Below are 25,795 nucleotides of genomic sequence, written 5' to 3' on the forward strand. Positions count from 1 at the left end.
CCGTCTCTAATACCTTACTCCAGTCCTCCTCTCCCTCCACCTATAATACCTTACTCCAGTCCTCCTCTCCCTCCACTCCCTCCATCTCTAATACCTTACTCCAGCCCTCCTCTCCCTCCATCTCTAATACCTTACTCCAGTCCTCCTCTCCCTGCTCTCCCTCCATCTCTAATACCTTACTCCAGTCCTCCTCTCCCCCCATCTCTAAAACCTTAATCCAGTCCTCCTCTCCTCTCCCTCCATCTCTAATACGTTACTCCAGTCCTCCATCTCTAATACCTTACTCCAGTCCTCCTCTCCATCCTCTCCCTCCATCTCTAATACTTTACTCCAGTCCTCCTCTCCCTCCATCTATAATACCTTACTCCAGTCCTCCTCTGCCTCCTCTCCCTCCATCTCTAATACCTTACTCCAGTCCTCCTCTCCCTCCTCTCCCTCCTCTCCCTCCATCTCGAATACTTTACTCCAGTCCTCCTCTCCCTCCTCTCCCTCCATCTCTAATACTTTACTCCAGTCCTCCTCTCCCTCCATCTCTAATACCTTACTCCAGTCCTCCTCTCCCTCCATCTCTAATACCGTACTCCAGTCCTCCTCTCCCTCCATATCTAATACCTTACTCCAGTCCTCCTCTCCCTCCTCCTCTAATACCTTACTCCAGTCCTCCTCTCCCTCCTCTCCCTCCATCTCTAATAACTTACTTCAGTCCTCCTCTCCCTCCCATGTCTAATACCTTACTCCAGCCCTCCTGTCATCCATCTCTAATACCTTACTCCAGTCCTCCTCTCCCTCCTCTCCCTACCTCTCTAATACCTTACTCCAGTCCTCCTCTGCCTTCATCTATAATACCTTACTCCAGTCCTCCTCTCCCTCCTCTCCCTCCATCTATAATACCTTACTCCAGTCCTCCTCTGCCTCCTCTCCCTCCATCTCTAATACCTTACTCCAGTCCTCCTCTCCCTCCTCTCCCTCCATCTATAATACCGTACTCCAGTCCTCCTCTCCCTCCATATCTAATACCTTACTCCAGTCCTCCTCTCCCTCCTCCTCTAATACCTTACTCCAGTCCTCCTCTCCCTCCTCTCCCTCCATCTCTAATAACTTACTCCAGTCCTCCTCTCCCTCCATCTCTAATACTTTACTCCAGTCCTCCTCTCCCTCCATGTCTAATACCTTACTCCAGCCCTCCTGTCATCCATCTATAATACCTTACTCCAGTCCTCCTCTCCCTCCATCTCTAATACCTTGCTCCAACCCTCCTTTCCTCCATCTCTAATACCTTACTCCAGTCCTCCTCTCCCTCCTCTCCCTCCTCTCCCTCCATCTCTAATACCTTACTCCAGTCCTCCTCTCCCTCCATCTATAATACCTTACTCCAGTCCTCCTCTCCCTCCATCTCTAATACCTTAGTCCAGTCCTCCTCTCCCTCCATCTCTAATACCTTACTCCAGTCCTCCTCTCCATCTCTAATACCTTACTCCAGTCCTCCATCTCTAATACCTTACTACAGCCCTCCTCTCCCTCCATCTCTAATACCTTGCTCCAGCCCTCCTCTCTCTCCATCTCTAATACCTTACTCCAGTCCTCCTCTCCCTCCTCTCCCTCCATCTCTAATACCTTACTCGAGCCCTCCTGTCCTCCATCTCTAATACCTTACTCCAGTCCTCCTCTCCCTCCATTCCCTCCATCTCTAATACCTTACTCCAGTCCTCCTCTCCCTCCATCTATAATACCTTACTCCAGCCCTCCTGTTCTCCATCTCTAATACCGTACTCCAGTCCTCCTCTCCCTCCATCTCTAATACCTTACTCCAGTCCTCCTCTCCCTCCATCTCTAATACCTTACTCCAGTCCTCCTCTCCCTCCTCCTCTAATACCTTCCTCCAGTCCTCCTCTCCCTCCTCTCCCTCCATCTCTAATACTTTACTCCAGTCCTCCTCTCCCTCCATCTCTAATACCTTAATCCAGTCCTCCTCTCCCTCCATCTCTAATAACTTACTCCAGTCCTCCTCTCCCTTCTCTCCCTCCATCTCTAATACCTTACTCCAGTCCTCCTCTCCCTCCATCTCTAATACCTTACTCCAGTCCTCCTCTCCCTCCATCTCTAATACCTTACTCCAGTCCTCCTCTCCCTCCATCTCTAATACCGTACTCCAGTCCTCCTCTCCCTCCATCTATAATACCTTACTCCAGTCCTCCTCTCCCTCCATCTCAAATACCTTACTCCAGTCCCCCTCTCCCTCCTCCTCTAATACCTTCCTCCAGTCCTCTTCTCCCTCCTCTCCCTCCATCTATAATACCTTACTCCAGTCCTCCTCTCCTTCCATCTCTAATACTTTACTCCAGTCCTCCTCTCCCTCCATCTATAATACCTTACTCCAGTCCTCCTCTCCCTCCATCTATAATACCTTACTCCAGTCCCCCTCTCCCTCCATCTCTAATACCTTACTCCAGTCCTCCTCTCCCTCCATCTCTAATACCTTACTCCAGCCCTCCTCTCCCTCATCTCCCTCCATCTATAATACCTTACTCCAGTCCTCCTCTCCCTCCATCTCTAATACTTTACTCCAGTCCTCCTCTCCATCATCTCCCTCCATCTCTAATACCTTACTCCAGTCCTCCTCTCCCTCCACTCCCTCCATCTGTAATACCTTACTCCAGCCCTCCTCTCCCTCCATCTCTAATACCTTACTCCAGTCCTCCTCTCCCCCATCTCTAAAACCTTAATCCAGTCCTCCTCTCCTCTCCCTCCATCTCTAATACTTTACTCCAGTCCTCCATCTCTAATACTTTACTCCAGTCCTCCTCTCCCTCCATCTATAATACCTTACTCCAGTCCTCCTCTGCCTCCTCTCCCTCCATCTCTAATACCTTACTCCAGTCCTCCTCTCCCTCCTCTCCCTCCATCTATAATACTTTACTCCAGTCCTCCTCTCCCTCCTCTCCCTCCATCTCTAATACTTTACTCCTGTCCTCCTCTCGCTCCATCTCTAATACCTTACTCCAGTCCTCCTGTCCCTCCATCTCTAATACCTTACTCCAGTCCTCCTCTCCCTCCATATCTAATACCTTACTCCAGTCCTCCTTTCCCTCCTCTCCCTCCATCTCTAATACCTTACTCCAGTCCTCCTCTCTCTCCATCTCTAATACCTTACTCCAGTCCTCCTCTCCCTCCTCTCCCTCCATCTCTAATACCTTACTCCAGTCCTCCTCTCCCTCCATCTCTAATACCTTACTCCAGTCCTCCTCTCCCTCCTCCTCTAATACCTTACTCCAGGCCTCCTCTACAACCCATCTCTAATACCTTACTCCAGTCCTCCTCTCCCTCCTCTCCCTACCTCTCTAATACTTTACTCCAGTCATCCTCCCCCTCCATCTCTAATACCTTACTCCAGTCCTCCTCTCCCTCCGTCTCTAATACCTTGCTCCAACACTCCTTTCCTCCATCTCTAATACCTTACTCCAGTCCTCATCTCCCTCCTCTTCCTCCTCTCCCTCCATCTCTAATACCTTACTCCAGTCCTCCTCTCCCTCCGTCTCTAATACCTTACTCCAGTCCTCCTCTCCCTCCATCTCTAATAACTTACTCCAGTCCTCCTCTCCCTTCTCTCCCTCCATCTCTAATACCTTACTCCAGTCCTCCTCTCCCTCCATCTCTAATACCTTACTCCAGTCCTCCTCTCCCTCCATCTCTAATACCTTACTCCAGTCCTCCTCTCCCTCCATCTCTAATACCGTACTCCAGTCCTCCTCTCCCTCCATCTATAATACCTTACTCCAGTCCTCCTCTCCCTCCATCTCAAATACCTTACTCCAGTCCCCCTCTCCCTCCTCCTCTAATACCTTCCTCCAGTCCTCTTCTCCCTCCTCTCCCTCCATCTATAATACCTTACTCCAGTCCTCCTCTCCTTCCATCTCTAATACTTTACTCCAGTCCTCCTCTCCCTCCATCTATAATACCTTACTCCAGTCCTCCTCTCCCTCCATCTATAATACCTTACTCCAGTCCCCCTCTCCCTCCATCTCTAATACCTTACTCCAGTCCTCCTCTCCCTCCATCTCTAATACCTTACTCCAGCCCTCCTCTCCCTCATCTCCCTCCATCTATAATACCTTACTCCAGTCCTCCTCTCCCTCCATCTCTAATACTTTACTCCAGTCCTCCTCTCCATCATCTCCCTCCATCTCTAATACCTTACTCCAGTCCTCCTCTCCCTCCACTCCCTCCATCTGTAATACCTTACTCCAGCCCTCCTCTCCCTCCATCTCTAATACCTTACTCCAGTCCTCCTCTCCCCCATCTCTAAAACCTTAATCCAGTCCTCCTCTCCTCTCCCTCCATCTCTAATACTTTACTCCAGTCCTCCATCTCTAATACTTTACTCCAGTCCTCCTCTCCCTCCATCTATAATACCTTACTCCAGTCCTCCTCTCCCTCCATCTATAATACCTTACTCCAGTCCTCCTCTGCCTCCTCTCCCTCCATCTCTAATACCTTACTCCAGTCCTCCTCTCCCTCCTCTCCCTCCATCTATAATACTTTACTCCAGTCCTCCTCTCCCTCCTCTCCCTCCATCTCTAATACTTTACTCCTGTCCTCCTCTCGCTCCATCTCTAATACCTTACTCCAGTCCTCCTGTCCCTCCATCTCTAATACCTTACTCCAGTCCTCCTCTCCCTCCATATCTAATACCTTACTCCAGTCCTCCTTTCCCTCCTCTCCCTCCATCTCTAATACCTTACTCCAGTCCTCCTCTCTCTCCATCTCTAATACCTTACTCCAGTCCTCCTCTCCCTCCTCTCCCTCCATCTCTAATACCTTACTCCAGTCCTCCTCTCCCTCCATCTCTAATACCTTACTCCAGTCCTCCTCTCCCTCCTCCTCTAATACCTTACTCCAGGCCTCCTCTACAACCCATCTCTAATACCTTACTCCAGTCCTCCTCTCCCTCCTCTCCCTACCTCTCTAATACTTTACTCCAGTCATCCTCCCCCTCCATCTCTAATACCTTACTCCAGTCCTCCTCTCCCTCCGTCTCTAATACCTTGCTCCAACACTCCTTTCCTCCATCTCTAATACCTTACTCCAGTCCTCATCTCCCTCCTCTTCCTCCTCTCCCTCCATCTCTAATACCTTACTCCAGTCCTCCTCTCCCTCCGTCTCTAATACCTTACTCCAGTCCTCCTCTCCCTCCACCTATAATACCTTACTCCAGTCCTCCTCTCCCTCCACTCCCTCCATCTCTAATACCTTACTACAGCCCTCCTCTCCCTCCATCTCTAATACCTTACTCCAGTCCTCCTCTCCCTCCTCTCCCTCCATCTCTAATACGTTACTCCAGTCCTCCATCTCTAATACTTTACTCCAGTCCTCCTCTCCCTCCATCTATAATACCTTACTCCAGTCCTCCTCTCCATCCTCTCCCTCCATCTCTAATACTTTACTCCAGTCCTCCTCTCCCTCCATCTATAATACCTTACTCCAGTCCTCCTCTGCCTCCTCTCCCTCCATCTCTAATACCTTACTCCAGTCCTCCTCTCCCTCCTCTCCCTCCTCTCCCTCCATCTCGAATACTTTACTCCAGTCCTCCTCTCCCTCCTCTCCCTCCATCTCTAATACTTTACTCCAGTCCTCCTCTCCCTCCATCTCTAATACCTTACTCCAGTCCTCCTCTCCCTCCATCTCTAATACCGTACTCCAGTCCTCCTCTCCCTCCATATCTAATACCTTACTCCAGTCCTCCTCTCCCTCCTCCTCTAATACCTTACTCCAGTCCTCCTCTCCCTCCTCTCCCTCCACCTCTAATAACTTACTCCAGTCCTCCTCTCCCTCCATGTCTAATACTTTACTCCAGCCCTCCTGTCATCCATCTCTAATACCTTCCTCCAGTCCTCCTCTCCCTCCTCTCCCTACCTCTCTAATACTTTACTCCAGTCATCCTCCCCCTCCATCTCTAATACCTTACTCCAGTCCTCCTCTCCCTCCGTCTCTAATACCTTGCTCCAACACTCCTTTCCTCCATCTCTAATACCTTACTCCAGTCCTCATCTCCCTCCTCTTCCTCCTCTCCCTCCATCTCTAATACCTTACTCCAGTCCTCCTCTCCCTCCGTCTCTAATACCTTACTCCAGTCCTCCTCTCCCTCCACCTATAATACCTTACTCCAGTCCTCCTCTCCCTCCACTCCCTCCATCTCTAATACCTTACTCCAGCCCTCCTCTCCCTCCATCTCTAATACCTTACTCCAGTCCTCCTCTCCCTCCTCTCCCTCCATCTCTAATACCTTACTCCAGTCCTCCTCTCCCCCCATCTCTAAAACCTTAATCCAGTCCTCCTCTCCTCTCCCTCCATCTCTAATACGTTACTCCAGTCCTCCATCTCTAATACTTTACTCCAGTCCTCCTCTCCCTCCATCTATAATACCTTACTCCAGTCCTCCTCTCCATCCTCTCCCTCCATCTCTAATACTTTACTCCAGTCCTCCATCTATAATACCTTACTCCAGTCCTCCTCTACCTCCTCTCCCTCCATCTCTAATACCTTACTCCAGTCCTCCTCTCCCTCCTCTCCCTCCTCTCCCTCCATCTCGAATACTTTACTCCAGTCCTCCTCTCCCTCCTCTCCCTCCTCTCCCTCCATCTCTAATACTTTACTCCAGTCCTCCTCTCCCTCCATCTCTAATACCTTACTCCAGTCCTCCTCTCCCTCCATCTCTAATACCGTACTCCAGTCCTCCTCTCCCTCCATATCTAATACCTTACTCCAGTCCTCCTCTCCCTCCTCCTATAATACCTTACTCCAGTGCTCCTCTCCCTCCTCTCCCTCCATCTCTAATAACTTACTCCAGTCCTCCTCTCCCTCCATCTCTAATACTTTACTCCAGTCCTCCTCTCCCTCCATGTCTAATACCTTACTCCAGCCCTCCTGTCATCCATCTCTAATACCTTACTCCAGTCCTCCTCTCCCTCCATCTATAATACCTTACTCCAGTCCTCCTCTCCCTCCATCTCTAATACCTTACTCCAGTCCTCCTCTCCCTCCATCTCTAATACCTTACTCCAGTCCTCCTCTCCCTCCTCCTCTAATACCTTACTCCAGTCCTCCTCTCCCTCCATCTCTAATACCTTACTCCAGTCCTCCTCTCCCTCCATGTATAATACCTTACTCCAGTCCTCCTCTCTCTCCATCTCTAATACTTTACTCCAGTCCTTCTATCCCTCCATCTATAATACCTTACTCCAGTCCTCCTCTCCCTCCATCTCTAATACCTTACTCAAGTCCTCCTCTCTCCCCATCTCTAATACTTTACTCCAGTCCTTCTCTCCCTCCATCTATAATACCTTACTCCAGTCCTCCTCTCCCTCCATCTCTAATACCTTACTCAAGTCCTCCTCTCCCTCCACCTATAATACCTTACTCCAGTCCTCCATCTCTAATACTTTACTCCAGTCCTCCTCTCCCTCCATCTATAATACCTTACTCCAGTCCTCCTCTCCCTCCATCTATAATACCTTTCTCCAGTCCTCCTCTCCCTCCATCTCTAATACCTTACTCAAGTCCTCCTCTCCCTCCACCTATAATACCTTACTCCAGTCCTCCATCTCTAATACTTTACTCCAGTCCTTCTCTCCCTCCATCTATAATACCTTACTCCAGTCCTCCTCTCCCTCCATCTATAATACCTTACTCCAGTCCTCCTCTCCCTCCATCTCTAATACCTTACTCCAGTCCTCTTCTCCCTCCATCTCTAATACCTTACTCCAGTCCTCCTCTCCCTCCATCTATAATACCTTACTCCAGTCCTCCTCTCCCTCCATCTCTAATACCTTACTCCAGTCCCCCTCTCCCTCCTCCTCTAATACCTTCCTCCAGTCCTCCTCTCCCTCCTCTCCCTCCATCTATAATACCTTACTCCAGTCCTCCTCTCCTTCCATCTCTAATACTTTACTCCAGTCCTCCTCTCCCTCCATCTATAATACCTTACTCCAGTCCTCCTCTCCCTCCATCTATAATACCTTACTCCAGTCCCCCTCTCCCTCCATCTCTAATACCTTACTCCAGTCCTCCTCTCCCTCCATCTCTAATACCTTACTCCAGCCCTCCTCTCCCTCATCTCCCTCCATCTATAATACCTTACTCCAGTCCTCCTCTCCCTCCATCTCTAATATTTTACTCCAGTCCTCCTCTCCATCATCTCCCTCCATCTCTAATACCTTACTCCAGTCCTCCTCTCCCTCCACTCCCTCCATCTGTAATACCTTACTCCAGCCCTCCTCTCCCTCCATCTCTAATACCTTACTCCAGTCCTCCTCTCCCCCATCTCTAAAACCTTAATCCAGTCCTCCTCTCCTCTCCCTCCATCTCTAATACTTTACTCCAGTCCTCCATCTCTAATACTTTACTCCAGTCCTCCTCTCCCTCCATCTATAATACCTTACTCCAGTCCTCCTCTCCCTCCATCTATAATACCTTACTCCAGTCCTCCTCTGCCTCCTCTCCCTCCATCTCTAATACCTTACTCCAGTCCTCCTCTCCCTCCTCTCCCTCCATCTATAATACTTTACTCCAGTCCTCGTCTCCCTCCTCTCCCTCCATCTATAATACTTTACTCCTGTCCTCCTCTCGCTCCATCTCTAATACCTTACTCCAGTCCTCCTGTCCCTCCATCTCTAATACCTTACTCCAGTCCTCCTCTCCCTCCATATCTAATACCTTACTCCAGTCCTCCTTTCCCTCCTCTCCCTCCATCTCTAATACCTTACTCCAGTCCTCCTCTCTCTCCATCTCTAATACCTTACTCCAGTCCTCCTCTCCCTCCTCTCCCTCCATCTCTAATACCTTACTCCAGTCCTCCTCTCCCTCCATCTCTAATACCTTACTCCAGTCCTCCTCTCCCTCCTCCTCTAATACCTTACTCCAGTCCTCCTCTACAACCCATCTCTAATACCTTACTCCAGTCCTCCTCTCCCTCCTCTCCCTACCTCTCTAATACTTTACTCCAGTCATCCTCCCCCTCCATCTCTAATACCTTACTCCAGTCCTCCTCTCCCTCCGTCTCTAATACCTTGCTCCAACACTCCTTTCCTCCATCTCTAATACCTTACTCCAGTCCTCATCTCCCTCCTCTTCCTCCTCTCCCTCCATCTCTAATACCTTACTCCAGTCCTCCTCTCCCTCCGTCTCTAATACCTTACTCCAGTCCTCCTCTCCCTCCACCTATAATACCTTACTCCAGTCCTCCTCTCCCTCCACTCCCTCCATCTCTAATACCTTACTCCAGCCCTCCTCTCCCTCCATCTCTAATACCTTACTCCAGTCCTCCTCTCCCTCCTCTCCCTCCATCTCTAATACGTTACTCCAGTCCTCCATCTCTAATACTTTACTCCAGTCCTCCTCTCCCTCCATCTATAATACCTTACTCCAGTCCTCCTCTCCATCCTCTCCCTCCATCTCTAATACTTTACTCCAGTCCTCCTCTCCCTCCATCTATAATACCTTACTCCAGTCCTCCTCTGCCTCCTCTCCCTCCATCTCTAATACCTTACTCCAGTCCTCCTCTCCCTCCTCTCCCTCCTCTCCCTCCATCTCGAATACTTTACTCCAGTCCTCCTCTCCCTCCTCTCCCTCCATCTCTAATACTTTACTCCAGTCCTCCTCTCCCTCCATCTCTAATACCTTACTCCAGTCCTCCTCTCCCTCCATCTCTAATACCGTACTCCAGTCCTCCTCTCCCTCCATATCTAATACCTTACTCCAGTCCTCCTCTCCCTCCTCCTCTAATACCTTACTCCAGTCCTCCTCTCCCTCCTCTCCCTCCATCTCTAATAACTTACTCCAGTCCTCCTCTCCCTCCATCTCTAATACTTTACTCCAGTCCTCCTCTCCCTCCATGTCTAATACCTTACTCCAGCCCTCCTGTCATCCATCTCTAATACCTTACTCCAGTCCTCCTCTCCCTCCTCTCCCTACCTCTCTAATACTTTACTCCAGTCATCCTCCCCCTCCATCTCTAATACCTTACTCCAGTCCTCCTCTCCCTTCGTCTCTAATACCTTGCTCCAACACTCCTTTCCTCCATCTCTAATACCTTACTCCAGTCCTCATCTCCCTCCTCTTCCTCCTCTCCCTCCATCTCTAATACCTTACTCCAGTCCTCCTCTCCCTCCGTCTCTAATACCTTACTCCAGTCCTCCTCTCCCTCCACCTATAATACCTTACTCCAGTCCTCCTCTTCCTCCTCTCCCTCCATCTCTAATACCTTACTCCAGTCCTCCTCTCCCTCCTCTCCCTCCATCTCTAATACCTTACTCCAGTCCTCCTCTCCCCCCACCTCTAAAACCTTAATCCAGTCCTCCTCTCCTCTCCCTCCATCTCTAATACGTTACTCCAGTCCTCCATCTCTAATACTTTACTCCAGTCCTCCTCTCCCTCCATCTATAATACCTTACTCCAGTCCTCCTCTCCATCCTCTCCCTCCATCTCTAATACTTTACTCCAGTCCTCCTCTCCCTCCATCTATAATACCTTACTCCAGTCCTCCTCTGCCTCCTCTCCCTCCATCTCTAATACCTTACTCCAGTCCTCCTCTCCCTCCTCTCCCTCCATCTCTAATACTTTACTCCAGTCCTCCTCTCCCTCCATCTCTAATACCTTACTCCAGTCCTCCTCTCCCTCCATCTCTAATACCGTACTCCAGTCCTCCTCTCCCTCCATATCTAATACCTTACTCCAGTCCTCCTCTCCCTCCTCCTATAATACCTTACTCCAGTCCTCCTCTCCCTCCTCTCCCTCCATCTCTAATAACTTACTCCAGTCCTCCTCTCCCTCCATCTCTAATACTTTACTCCAGTCCTCCTCTCCCTCCATGTCTAATACCTTACTCCAGCCCTCCTGTCATCCATCTCTAATACCTTACTCCAGTCCTCCTCTCCCTCCATCTATAATACCTTACTCCAGTCCTCCTCTCCCTCCATCTCTAATACCTTACTCCAGTCCTCCTCTCCCTCCATCTCTAATACCTTACTCCAGTCCTCCTCTCCCTCCTCCTCTAATACCTTACTCCAGTCCTCCTCTCCCTCCATCTCTAATACCTTACTCCAGTCCTCCTCTCCCTCCATGTATAATACCTTACTCCAGTCCTCCATCTCTAATACTTTACTCCAGTCCTTCTATCCCTCCATCTATAATACCTTACTCCAGTCCTCCTCTCCCTCCATCTCTAATACCTTACTCAAGTCCTCCTCTCTCTCCATCTCTAATACTTTACTCCAGTCCTTCTCTCCCTCCATCTATAATACCTTACTCCAGTCCTCCTCTCCCTCCATCTCTAATACCTTACTCAAGTCCTCCTCTCCCTCCACCTATAATACCTTACTCCAGTCCTCCATCTCTAATACTTTACTCCAGTCCTCCTCTCCCTCCATCTATAATACCTTACTCCAGTCCTCCTCTCCCTCCATCTATAATACCTTTCTCCAGTCCTCCTCTCCCTCCATCTCTAATACCTTACTCAAGTCCTCCTCTCCCTCCACCTATAATACCTTACTCCAGTCCTCCATCTCTAATACTTTACTCCAGTCCTTCTCTCCCTCCATCTATAATACCTTACTCCAGTCCTCCTCTCCCTCCATCTATAATACCTTACTCCAGTCCTCCTCTCCCTCCTCTCCCCCCATCTCTAATACCTTATTCCAGCCCTCCTGTCCCTCCATCTCTAATACCTTACTCCAGCCTTCCTCTCCCTCCATCTCTAATACCTTACTCTAGTCCTCCTCTCCCTCCATCTCTAAAACATGAATCCAGTCCTCCTCTCCTCGCCCTCCATCTCTAATACTTTACTCCAGTCCTCCATCTCTAATACTTTACTCCAGTCCTCTTCTCCCTCCTCTACCTCCATCTCTAATATTTTACTCCAGTCCTCCTCTCCCTCCATCTATAATACCTTACTCCAGTCCTCCTCTGCCTCCTCTCCCTCCATCTCTAATACCTTACTCCAGTCCCCCTCTCCCTCCATCTCTACTACTTTACTACAGTCCTCCTCTCCCTCCATCTCTAATACCGTACTCCAGTCCTCCTCTCCCTCCATCTATAATACTTTACTCCAGTCCTCCTCTCCCTCCTCTCCCTCCATCTCTAATACTTTACTCCAGTCCTCCTCTCCCTCCATCTCTAATACTTTACTCCAGTCCTTCTCTCCCTCCATCTCTAATACCTTACTCCAGTCCTCCTCTCCCTCCGTCTCTAATACCTTGCTCCAACCCTCCTCTCCTCCATCTCTAATACCTTACTCCAGTCCTCCTCTCCCTCCTCTCCCTCCATCTCGAATACCTTGCTCCAGTCCTCCTCTCTCTCCATCTCTAATACTTTACTCCAGTCCTCCTCTCCCTCCATCTATAATACCCTAATCCAGTCCTCCTCTCCCTCCATCTCTAATACTTTACTCCAGTCCTCCTCTCCTCCATCTCTAATACCTTACTCCAGTCCTCTCCCTCCATCTATAATACCTTACTCCAGTCCTCCTCTCCCTCCTCTCCCTCCATCTCTAATACCTTATTCCAGCCCTCCTGTCCCTCCATCTCTAATACCTTACTCCAGCCTTCCTCTCCCTCCATCTCTAATACCTTACTCCAGTCCTCCTCTCCCTCCATCTCTAAAACATTAATCCAGTCCTCCTCTCCTCTCCCTCCATCTCTAATACTTTACTCCAGTCCTCCATCTCTAATACTTTACTCCAGTCCTCCTCTCCCTCCTCTACCTCCATCTCTAATACTTTACTCCAGTCCTCCTCTCCCTCCATCTATAATACCTTACTCCAGTCCTCCTCTGCCTCCTCTCTCTCCATCTCTAATACCTTACTCCAGTCCTCCTCTCCCTCCATCTCTAATACTTTACTACAGTCCTCCTCTCCCTCCATCTCTAATACTTTACTCCAGTCCTCCTCTCCCTCCATCTCTAGTACCTTCCTCCTCTCCCTCCTCTCCCTCCATCTCTATTACCTTACTCCAGCCCTCCTGTCCTCCATCTCTAATACCTTACCTTAGTCCTCCTCTCCCTCCTCTCCCTCCATCTCTAATACCTTACTCCAGTCCTCCTCTCTCTCTCCATCTCTAATACCTTACTCCAGTCCTCCTCTCCCTCCTCTCCCTCCATCTCGAATACCTTGCTCCAGTCCTCCTCTCTCTCCATCTCTAATACTTTACTCCAGTCCTCCTCTCCCTCCATCTATAATACCCTAATCCAGTCCTCCTCTCCCTCCATCTCTAATACTTTACTCCAGTCCTCCTCTCCTCCATCTCTAATACCTTACTCCAGTCCTCCTCTCCCTCCATCTCTAATACCTTACTCCAGTCCTCCTCTCCCTCCGTCTCTAATACCTTGCTCCAACCCTCCTCTCCTCCATCTCTAATACCTTACTCCAGTCCTCCTCTCCCTCCTCTCCCTCCATCTCGAATACCTTGCTCCAGTCCTCCTCTCTCTCCATCTCTAATACTTTACTCCAGTCCTCCTCTCCCTCCATCTATAATACCCTAATCCAGTCCTCCTCTCCCTCCATCTCTAATACTTTACTCCAGTCCTCCTCTCCTCCATCTCTAATACCTTACTCCAGTCCTCCTCGCCCTCCATCTCTAATACTTTACTCCAGTCCTCCATCTCTAATACTTTACTCCAGTCCTCTTCTCCCTCCTCTACCTCCATCTCTAATATTTTACTCCAGTCCTCCTCTCCCTCCATCTATAATACCTTACTCCAGTTCTCCTCTGCCTCCTCTCCCTCCATCTCTAATACCTTACTCCAGTCCCCCTCTCCCTCCATCTCTAATACTTTACTACAGTCCTCCTCTCCCTCCATCTCTAATACCGTACTCCAGTCCTCCTCTCCCTCCATCTATAATACCTTACTCCAGTCCTCCTCTCCCTCCATCTCTAATACCTTCCTCCTCTCCCTCCATCTCTAATACCTTACTCCAGTCCTCCACTCCCTCCTCCTCTAATACCTTACTCCAGTCTTCCTCTCCCTCCTCTCCCTCCATCTCTAATACCTTACTCCAGTCCTCCTCTCCCTCCATCTCTAATACTTTACTCCAGTCCTTCTCTCCCTCCATCTCTAATACCTTACTCCAGTCCTCCTCTCCCTCCGTCTCTAATACCTTGCTCCAACCCTCCTCTCCTCCATCTCTAATAACTTACTCCAGTTCTCCTCTCCCTCCTCTCCCTCCATCTCGAATACCTTGCTCCAGTCCTCCTCTCTCTCCATCTCTAATACTTTACTCCAGTCCTCCTCTCCCTCCATCTATAATACCCTAATCCAGTCCTCCTCTCCCTCCATCTCTAATACTTTACTCCAGTCCTCCTCTCCTCCATCTCTAATACCTTACTCCAGTCCTCCTCTCCCTCCATCTATAATACTTTACTCCAGTCCTCCTCTCCCTCCTCTCCCTCCATCTCTAATACCTTATTCCAGCCCTCCTGTCCCTCCATCTCTAATACCTTACTCCAGCCTTCCTCTCCCTCCATCTCTAATACCTTACTCCAGTCCTCCTCTCCCTCCATCTCTAAAACATTAATCCAGTCCTCCTCTCCTCTCCCTCCATCTCTAATACTTTACTCCAGTCCTCCATCTCTAATACTTTACTCCAGTCCTCCTCTCCCTCCTCTACCTCCATCTCTAATACTTTACTCCAGTCCTCCTCTCCCTCCATCTATAATACCTTACTCCAGTCCTCCTCTGCCTCCTCTCCCTCCATCTCTAATACCTTACTCCAGTCCTCCTCTCCCTCCATCTCTAATACTTTACTACAGTCCTCCTCTCCCTCCATCTCTAATACTTTACTCCAGTCCTCCTCTCCCTCCATCTCTAGTACCTTCCTCCAGTCCTCCTGTCCCTCCATCTCTAATACCTTACTCCAGTCCTCCTCTCCCTCCTCTCCCTCCATCTCTATTACCTTACTCCAGCCCTCCTGTCCTCCATCTCTAATACCTTACCTTAGTCCTCCTCTCCCTCCTCTCCCTCCATCTCTAATACCTTACTCCAGTCCTCCTGTCTCTCTCCATCTCTAATACCTTACTCCAGTCCTCCTCTCCCTCCTCTCCCTCCATCTCTAATACTTTTCTCCAGCGCTCCTGTCCTCCATCTCTAATACCTTATTCCAGTCCTCCTCTCTCCCATCTCTAATACCTTATTCCAGTCCTCCTCTCCCTCCATCTCTAATACCTTATTCCAGTCCTCCTCTCCCTCCATCTCTAATACCTTACTCCAGCCCCCCTGTCCTCCATCTTTAATATTTTACTCCAGCCGTCCTCTCCTCCATTTCTAATACCTTATTCCAGCCATCCTGTCCCTGCATGGCCTCAGTATGGGAAGATTTTCAGCATTGGGGGAGGGGAGAAAAGGCTGATATGCACAGAACAGAACAGAACCACCACTACCACCCCTTCCTGTTATTCCCTCTACCATTATCTCTCTATCTCTTTCTCTCTACTACCATTCTGTTTTTCACTCGTTCACATTTCCCCCATGCCCACTATTTTTCTGTTTCCCTCTATGTCATTCCCTTCTCTGTCACTCTCTAACAGCATTCTTCAATGTCTTCATTTCTGGAGGCAGTATTATGTAAGTTTGTCTGCATCTAGCATCCCATGACTACTGGGCTTAATGACAGAGGAACGACTAAATCCGATAACAACGAGGATGTGTATGTGATCCAGCATCAAGAGATGCGCGAGTGAGTGTGCTTTTGCTGCGCTGTTGTGTGTTTTCAGGTTTATGTGTGTGCATGCCTGTTTTTACAGTAAGCGCCTTTGTGTGAGGGTTGTTTGTGTTCACCTGTTGTGAGTTAGTCTGACCCCTTTGTTCATAATAGCTTGCTCAGATTCGTCAAAACTAGGATGAATTAAACCTTGAAAACATGTATTATTAATGTCAAGACTATCAAATATGCAATAAACTATGTGCATGCTTAGTAGCTGTCATAGTAAATAGGTCTACCTCCTATCTGATTGGACGTAATGGCAAATATACTCATTACTCATGCTTCCCAGTACCATCAGAAAGCAGTGTAGCTATACCATATGTCTATCTACAACCAACATGCTCGCACACATAAACTCTCTCCCTTTCTCGCAACTGCATCTAAATGGCTTCTCACACTTAAAATATCCAAAAGGAGCATAAGATTTTTGAAAGGGTATATCAGTCCATTTGGACCACCTGGCTGGTGCTACAGCAAGCAGGCAGGCAGGCAGGCAGGCAGGCAGGCAGGCAGGCAGGCAGGCAGGCAGGCAGGCAGGCAGGCAGCTGTGGCTGGGATGTGATCATGCTCTGTGGTGTGGATGAGTCAGGACTGAGGGGTTGTTCAACACTACTATCACTGTGGGCTAGATGGCTGTCAGCCCAGGGACAAAAGGGGCCACTGTGCTCAGTGTAGAGGCATACCGAACTAGGGGAATCCAGAGGGGTATTGTGTGACCTTGTCACAATAGTAAAAAAGTCAAATGGTGCTAGAGTAAACAAACAAGCAAATATAATTCCCACAGCTTAACAAACCTGCACTTGTCTTTTGTACTAGCACTGCCTTTACTGATAACTATACTCTTAGAAAAAAAGGTGCTATCTAGAACCTAAAAAGGTTATTCGGCTGTCCCCATAGAGAGTAGGGCATACCTAAGCATTTTAATATAAGCAAGCTAAAAGCCTGAAGAATACCACACAAACTATATGCTGGACTGTTCAGCCATATTGATTTAAAAAGGAAACACATCTACAGATGTAGGATCTTAATTTGAGCCAGTTTGCTACAGCAGGAAAATAATCCTGCAGCAACAGGAAATTTGAAATATTATGTGGATTATAATTAAAGGACATTTTTGTAGGGGTTGATACATAAAAAAAAAGGAAAAATCAACTATGATATTTCAAAGTGGAAATTTCAGAAGCCTTTTTAAACCTAAAATACACTAAAAGCATAAAATGTCCTGCATTTCAGGATTACAGTGCGATCAAATTAAGATCATACATCTGTACTCATATATATTGAGGTGAGTTACCCCAACATGATGGTGAGGTCATATGCAGGTGAGGTGACTATGTTTCACTACGGCTCATAGGATAAACTGCTGCATTGATTGGTTGAACAAGCCTCAATGGACTGTGTTCCTCATCACGTACTGTAGTGCCTGTCTATCCATGTCTGTCTGAGAGGCAGAACAACACTCAACATTGATCTGATTCTTGAAAAGATAAAGAGAGATGCAGAGCTTTTGATGTGCTGACGTGTTTAAGAAATGTATTATTCTTACATGACCATAATGCAGATGATACTGAAAGTGACAGCTACCTGCTATGGGATGCTGCATATACAGTCCTGCTTTGATGTCTCTACAGGTACTTTGGAGTTTATTTTTGTATTTCTGCTATTGAATTCACTCCCAGTCTCTCTTGTCTCCCTGCTAGTATTTGCTTACAATCCTACACCTTCATACACAGACATATATTTCTACACCAAACAAAAGTACATTCTCCCAGAGTTTACTCCAGAGCTCAGACTCTCAGACGAACCTGCTCATAAAAGAGTCCCTCAATCTGAAGCACTTTAAGCACACTGACCCACTTTCCCAGTTACCTAGGCATAATACTCTATCTCACTCGACACTGGTCAAAATAACCAGCATAAATCATACAACTGTCAGAATGGGTATCTTCCACAGTTTGATGCTACTTCCACCCTTCCTTCTCTCTGTTGGACCATTACGTGAACACTGGGAATGTCAGTCAAAGTGTGTTTCACCAGAGTGTGAGTTACAGGTGACCCCCTCCTCCTAACCTGTGACTGGTGCTTCTATGTCCAGCATGGTTTTCTCCTGGCGCAGGATGGCGGCGCCCTCGTTGACGATGCGTAGTGCCACGGCCTCCTCCACGCGGCCCTCCTTGGTGAGGTGGGCTTTGAGCAGGTCCACCCTGGGCTTCCCCTCACAGTCAAACACCTCCTTCAACGTGAGGCGATGACTCAGGGGGAAGGGCACGGCTGTGGAGAGAACAGAGACAACACCACTCAATGGGACAGAGAACACAGTGAAACTATGGAAAGCCATTCATTTTCAAAGGAAGAGAAGTGAAGTGGGCGATGTGAGCATGGGTGACAGAGTGTGAACAGGGCGGGACCTAAGTTAGGGAAAGCTGAACTTTATATAAATACGATTGTGCCACAATTGACCAATCGAAGCTCACTACACCTTCCAGCCCCTACTGGATAGGCTGTTGATACCTAACACTACTTAGCATGCTGTCGGCTTGCTAGCAACCAAATTATGGGCGGAGCTGTGTGGCGAGGAAAAATACAAATGCTAGTTAAGAGCTGCGGCATGTCGCTGTTCAATGGCCATGGTGCTGAACCGGTTTACCAGTCCCTTGTTTAAGTCTGTTCAGATCGTGTTGCTGTCCGCGGTGTTGAAGGGTTGTGCGGCGCTATAAGGACACAACAAGGCCTATATAGACTCTATCCTCCAATACTGTAGATTAAACTGCTCAACCCACTTTTCAATTACGGTGTTTGTATGCATAAAGCTAACCCTGCCCTTAGAGAACCCTAAAAGTGTCTTAGAAATTGCAGAGGGTGAAAAGTTCTCTCAGATTGCATGACTGTAAACAGAGTGTGTGAGGTCTACCGTCAGTCCTCCCAAAATGTGGCCTACTTTAATTATGGATGCTTCCAGAGTCTATTATCATTTATTCATCGCTGTAAATTGACAAAGTGACGTGTGGAATAAAAATGGACTCTTTTAATGCGAGGCTCAACAATCCATATTCTGAAATATGTATGAGCAGTTTAATGTCTGATCAACAGAGAGTAAAAAGCCCTTCATTTACCACCACTGTCCAAATGAGTAGTTACTGTATGTATTTCTAAACCCTAATATGAGGGAAATTATTGTATTGTATCCAAACATGGGATGCAGTGTCTTCTGATGCAAAGCTAATAATACTGTAATGCACAGGAAACGATACTTGAACGATACTTGAATTAGATAGCCACTGCCAAATAAGGCATCTTCTGAAACATCACATCAAACCCAAATTCATTGCTTTGGGAGCAACAAAGGTAATGTTCTGCACTGAAGCTGATCTGTGTGTGTCAGTGGTCGAAGACACTGGTTGTCTTTTGTGTTCTGCCTAATATAAAGTCACAAAGTAGCCACGCGTGCTGCTGCAGCAGCCTTTCTCGTTGCTGGACCTGAGGCCTTACTATGAACTCAGGTTTGCATTCCAATCAATCATAGGCAATTATGTTTAATTCAGATTGGATACTAAAATAAATCTGACACCATTGTGCCCTTAAGTACAGTGCATTCATGAAGTATTCAGAACCCTTCACTTTTTCCACATTTTGTTACATAACAGCCTTATTATAAAATGGATTCAATAAAAAAAACATCCTCAGCAATCTTCACAAAGTACCCCATAATGACAAAGCGGAAACAGTTTTTTAGAAATGTTTGCAAATTTATAAATAAAAAAACATTATTTACATAGTTATTCAGACCTTTTGCTATGAGACTCAAAATTGAGCTCAGGTGCATCCTGTTTCCATTGATCATCCTTAAGAAGTTTCTACAACTTGATTGTGTCACAGATCCCTTCGGTACTGATGCTCATTCTGTTCACCAGTTCCGGAGGTCTACGTCACCGGCTTTCTAGGCTTCACTGAACGGGAATCATTATCATCAACCCCAGACTGTCTTGTCTGATTACACACACCTGGTTCCCATTACCCCTGATTAGTATGTTATATATGCGCCCTCTGTTCCCTCTGTCTTTGTTGGTTATTGTTCCCGTGTCCGTTGGTTGTGTGAGTACCTAGTGCAGCTAGTGCAGCTGTTATGCTGCGTGCTTTATATATTGTGTATTACGGGTATCGTCCCGTGTCGGTCAACGAGGTTTACCCTCGCTCTTTTGTTTGGGTACAGCCCAGTGTTTTTGTATACCTGTTTGTTTTGGGTGTATTAAAAAACCCTATTGTGTATTCCTGCGCCTGTCTCCAAATCCTTTATACCAGCGTGACAGATTGGAGTCCACCTGTGGTAAATTCAATTGATTGGACATTATTTGGAAAGGCACCCTGCCGGTCTATATAAAGGTTCCACAGTTGACAGTGCATGTCAGAGCAAAAACAAAGCCATGAGGTTGAAGGAATTGTCTGTAGAGCTCCAAGAGAGGATTGTGTCGAGGCACAGATCTGGGTAAGGGTGGCAAAACATTTCTGCAGCATTGATGGACCCCAAGAACACAGTGGCCTTCATCATTATTAAATGCAAGAAGTTTGGATCCACTAAGACTCTTTCTAGAGCTGGGCGACTGGCCAAACTGAACAGTTGGGGGAGAAGGGCCTTGGTCAGGAAGGTGACCAAGAACCCGATGGTCACTCTGACAGAGCTCCAGAGTTCCTCTGCGGAGATGGGAGAACCTTCCAGACGGAAAACCATCTCTGCAGCACTCCACCAATCAGGCCTTTATGGCAGAGTGCCCAAAGGCACTTAAAGGACTCAAAAAATGAGAAACAAGATTCTCTGATCTGATGAAGCCAAGTGTCACGCGTGGAGGAAACCTGGCACCATCCCTATGGTGAAGCATGGTGGTGGCAACATCATTCTATGGGAAAGTTTTTCAGTGGCAGGGACTGGGAGACTAGTCGGGTGTGAGGGAAAGATGATTGGAACAAAGTACAGAGAGATCCTTGATGAAAATCTGCTCCAGAGCACTCAGGACCTCAGACCGAGGCGAAGGTTCACCTTCCAACAGGGCAATGACCCTAAGCACACATCTAAGACATCGCAGGAGTGGCTTCGGGACAAGTCTCTGAATGTCCTTGAGTGACCCAGCCAGAGCCCGGACTTGAACCCAATCTAACATCTCTGGAGAGACCTGAAAATAGCTGTGCAGCGACACTCCCAATCCAACCTGACAGCACTTGAGAGGATTTGCAATGAAGAATGGGAAAAACTCCCCAAATACAGGTGTGCCAAGATTGTAGCGTCATACCCAAGAAGACTCGAGGCTGTAATCGCTGCCAAAGGTGCTTCAACAAAGTACTGAGTAAAGGGTCTGAAAAGTTATGTAAATGTATTATTTCCATTTTTTATTTTCTAAAAACAGTTCTTTGCTTTGTCATTAGTGGGTATTGTGTGTAGAGTGATGAGGGATAAAAAATAATTTATCCGTTTTAGAATAAGGCTGTAACGTAACAAAATGTGGCAAAAGTCAAGGGCTCTGAATCCTTTCCGAAGGCACTCTATCTACCTCAATTACCTCGTACCCATGCTCTTCAACTCGGTACTGGTACCGTGTGTGTGAGTGTGTGTGTGTGTGTGTGTGTGTGTGTGTGTGTGTCTCAGAGACCTGTTAGAATAAACAGCAGCAAACATCAGGCAGGTCCTTTATGACCTACAGCACAATATACCTGTGAACTCCTAGTTATATAGAGCTGAGGACCTTGATCAGTTTTGGGGAATCTACTTTGATAATATAGTCACAATAAAATAACAATAATGAGGCTATACAGGAGATACCAGTACAGAGTCAATGTAAGGGGGTACAGATTAGTTGAGGTAATTTGTACATGTAGGTAGGGGTAAAGTGACTATGCATAGATAATAAACAGCGAGTAGCAGCCGTGTAAAGACAAGGGGGGGTCAATGTAAATAGCCCGGGTGGCCATTTGATTAATTATTCAGCAGTCTTATGGCTTGGGTGTAGAAGGTGTTAAGGAGCCCTTTGGACCTAGACTTGGTGCTCTGGTACCGCTTGATGTTCGGTAGCAGAGAGAACAGTCTATGACTTGGGTGACTGGAGTCTTTGACAATTTTTTGGGCCTTCCTCTGACACCGTCTAGTATATAGGTCCTGGATGGCAGGAAGCTTGGCCCCAGTGATGTACTGGACTGCACGCACTACACTCTGTCATTGCTTACGGTCGGATGCCGAGCAGTTGCCATACCAGGCGGTGATGCAACCTGTCAGGATGCTCTCGATGGTGCATCTGTAGAACTTTTTGAGGATCTGGGGACCCATGCCAAATCTTTTCAGTCTCCTGAGGGGGTAAAGGCATTGTCAACCTTCAGTGGGTGAATGGGCAAGACAAAAGATTTGAGCGCCTTTTGAACGGGGTATGGTAGAGGGTCAACAAATAGCAGGCCAAACTACCCCTCTCAGCACTGCCTGGACTGCACAAAAATGCAAATGCTTTCCGTTTGAGTTATATTAGGTTTTATTTTCATTGTTTGGGGTCAAGAACTGAAACACAGTTCCCGTATGTCCCATGTGTATCAAGAAAGGTCCACCACCCAAAGGACATCCAGCCAACTTGATACAACTGTGGGAAGCATTGAGGTCAACATGGGCCAGCATCCCTGTGGAATGCTTTTGACTCCTTGTTGAGTCCATGAGGCTGTTCTGAGGGCAAAAGGGGGTGGAACTCAATATGAGGAAGGTGTTCTAAATGTTTTGTACACTCAGTATACAGTGCATATTCAAAAGTATGTGGACACGCCTTCAAATTTGTGGATTCAGCTATTTAAGCCATACCCGTTGCTGACAGGTGTATAAAATTGAGCACACAGCCATGCAATCTCCATAGACAAATATTGGCCATAGAATGGCCTTACTGAAGAGCTCAGTGACTTTCAACGTGGCACCGTCATAGGATGTCACCATTCCAACAAGTAAGTTCGTCAAATTTCTGTCCTGCTAGAGCTGCCCCGGTTAATTGTACGTGCTGTTATTTTGAAGTGGAAACATCTAGGAGCAACAACGGCTAAGCCGCGAAGTGGTCGCCCACACAAGCTCACAGAATGGGACCGCCGAGTGCTGAAGCACGTAGCGAGTAAAAATCGTCTGTCCTTGGTTGCAACTCTCACTACCGAGTTCCAAACTGCCTCTGGAAGCAACGTCAGCACCAGAACGGTTTGTCAGGAGTTTCATGAAATGGGTTTCCATGGCCGAGCAGCCGCACACAAGCCTAAGATCACCATGTGCAATGCCAAGCATTGGCTGGAGTGGTGTGAAGCTCGCCGCCATTGGACTCTTGAGCAGTGGAATACTCTCTGGAGTGATGAATCACGCTTCACCATCTGGCAGTCTAATGGACGAATCAGGGTTTGGCGGAAGCCAGGAGAAGGCCACCTGCCCGAATGCATAGTGCCAACTTTAAAGTTTGGTTAAAGAGGAATGATGGTCTGGAACTGTTTTTCATGGTTCGGGCTATGCCCCTTAGTTCCAGTGAAGGGAAATCTTAACGCAACAGCATGCAATGACATTCTAGACAATTCTGTCGAGATTGGTGTGGAAGAACTTGACTGACCTGCACAGAGCCCTGACCTCAACCCCATCAAACACCTTTGGGATGAATTGAAACACAGACTGCGAGCCAGGCCTAATTGTCCAACATCAGAGCCCGACCTCATTAATGACTTGGAAGCAAGTCCTCACAGCAATGTTCCAACATCTAGTGGAAAGCCTTCCTATAAGAGTGGAGGCTGTTACAGCAGCAAATAGAGGACCTACTCCATATTAATGCCCATGATTTTGGAATGAAATGTTCGACAAACAGGTGTCCACATACTTTTGGTCTTGTAGTGTCTATATAGCACTATGGCCAAGTTTTTCGTCTAGTGATTTGTGTTGCTCTGTGCATGTGGCTATGGGGAGCTGCTGAGCTGAGCACTTGGGGAATGGAATGGAACAGAGAGAGGAGAGAGATCTGTGACTTGAGGCTCAACGTGATCAACATGCTGCTAAATAATGGATGTTTGACTAGAGGGGGAAAAAGGGAAATCTCATGTTGCTGCTGCTGGGATAATGAGCCAGGCTTGGCATGGAATTTTGGGGTAAAGACATCCCAGTCAACTGTGTGTGTGTGTGTGTGTGTGTGTGTGTGTGTGTGTGTGTGTGTGTGTGTGTGTGTGTGTGTGTGTGTGTGTGTGAGAAAGTAGGTTTGTTAGGGCCTTCAGAAACTATTCATACCCCTTGACTTATTCCACCTTGTTGTGATACAGCCTGAATTGAATAAATGTTTTTTTTCTCACCCATCTACACACAATACCCCATAATGACTACGTGAAAACGTATTCCAAGAAATTGGAAATGAAAATGAAATACAAAAATAATCAATTTACATAAGTATTCACATTCCCGAGTCAATACATGTTAGAATCACCTTTGGCAGTGATTACAGTTGTGAATAAGTCTTTAAGAGCTCTGCACACCTGGATTGTGCAATATTTGCCCATTATTATTATTTTAATTCTTCAAGCTCTGTCAAGTAGGTTGTTGATGATTGCTAGACAACCATTTTCAAGTCTTGCCATACATTTTCAATAAGATTTAAGTCAAAATTATAACTAGGCCACCCAGGAACATTCACTGTCTTCTTGGTAAGCAACTCCAGTGTATATTTGGTATTGTGTTTTAGATTATTGTCCTGCTGGAAGGTAAATTAATCTCCCAGTGTCTGGTGGAAAGCAGACTGAACCAGGTTTTCCTCTAGGATTTTGCCTGCGCTAAACTCCATTACGTTTATTTTTTATCCTGAAAAACTCCCCAGTCCTTAACGATTACAAGCATACCCATAACATGATGAAACCACCACCAGGCTTGAAAATATAGAGAATGGTACCCAGTAATGTGTTTTATTGGACTTTCCCCAAACATTTATTCAGGAGAAAAAGTGAATTTCTTTGCCACATTTTTGCAGTTTTACTTTCGTGCCTTGTTGCAAACAGGATGCATGTTTTGGAATATTTTTATTCTTTACAGGCTTAATTCTTCCATTCTGTCAATTAGATGAATAATATGGAGTAAATACAACACATCCCCAGTTCTCCTATCACAGCCATTACACTATGTAACCGTTTTAAGGTCACCCTTGGCCTCATGGTGAAATCCCTACCCGGTTTCCTTCCTCTCCGGCAACTATATTAGGAAGAACGCTTGTATATTGGTAGTGACTGGGTGTATAGATACACCATCCAAAGCATAACTAATAACTTCACCATGCTCAAAGTGATATTCAATGTCTTATTTTTTATTTTTTTTACCCATCTACCAATCGGTGCCCTTATTTGTGAGGTATTGAAAAACCTCCCTGGTCTTTGTGGTTGAATCTGTGTTTGAAATTCCCTGCTTGACTGAGGGATCTTACAGATAATTCTATGTGTGGGTACAGAGACGAGGTGGTCATTCAAAAATCATGTTAAACCCTATTATTGCACAAAGAATGAGTCCATACAACTTATTATATGACTTGTTAAGCACATTTTCACTCCTAAACTTAATTAGGCTTTCTATAAACAAATGGGTTGAATACTTATTGACTCAAGACATTCCAGCTTTTCATTTTTTATTAATTTGTAAAAAAATATCTAAAAACAGAATTCCACTTTGACATTATGGGGTATTGTGTGTAGGCCAGTGACAAAAAAAGTGATTTAATCCATTTTAAATTCAGGCTTTAACACAACAAAATGTGGAAAAGGTCAAGGGGTGTGAACTTTCTGACGGCTCGTCATGTCACACCCTGATCTGGTTCACCTGTCCTCGTGACTGTCTCCACCACCTCCAGGTGTCGCTTATTATCCCCGATGTATTTATCCCTGTGTTTCCTGTCTCTCTGTGTCAGTTCGTCTTGTATGTTCAGTCAAGTCAACCAGTGTGTTTTTTCCGTACTCCTTTTGCTATTCTCCTTTTTCTAGTCCTCCCGGTTTTTACCCGCCTGCCTGACCATTCTGCCTGCCTTGACCATGAGCCCGTCTGCC

The 25,795-nt window shown here is 47.1% G+C and overlaps 1 protein-coding gene across 3 annotated transcripts in view; it reads right to left on the bottom strand.

Annotated features, from left to right (window-relative positions):
* Positions 1–25,795, bottom strand: part of ppp3ca (protein phosphatase 3, catalytic subunit, alpha isozyme) — a 129,815-nt gene that overhangs the window by 85,396 nt on the left and 18,624 nt on the right. For all 3 annotated transcript variants that reach the window (XM_036968363.1, XM_036968362.1, XM_036968361.1), the window contains exon 2: positions 17,816–18,016. In XM_036968363.1, the coding sequence (XP_036824258.1) occupies positions 17,816–17,843 (28 nt within the window). In that variant the 5' untranslated portion in view covers positions 17,844–18,016. The remainder of the gene's footprint in view (positions 1–17,815; positions 18,017–25,795) is intronic.

This window comes from Oncorhynchus mykiss, chromosome Y (assembly GCF_013265735.2).
Source record: "Oncorhynchus mykiss isolate Arlee chromosome Y, USDA_OmykA_1.1, whole genome shotgun sequence".
NCBI classification, from domain to species: domain Eukaryota; kingdom Metazoa; phylum Chordata; class Actinopteri; order Salmoniformes; family Salmonidae; genus Oncorhynchus; species Oncorhynchus mykiss.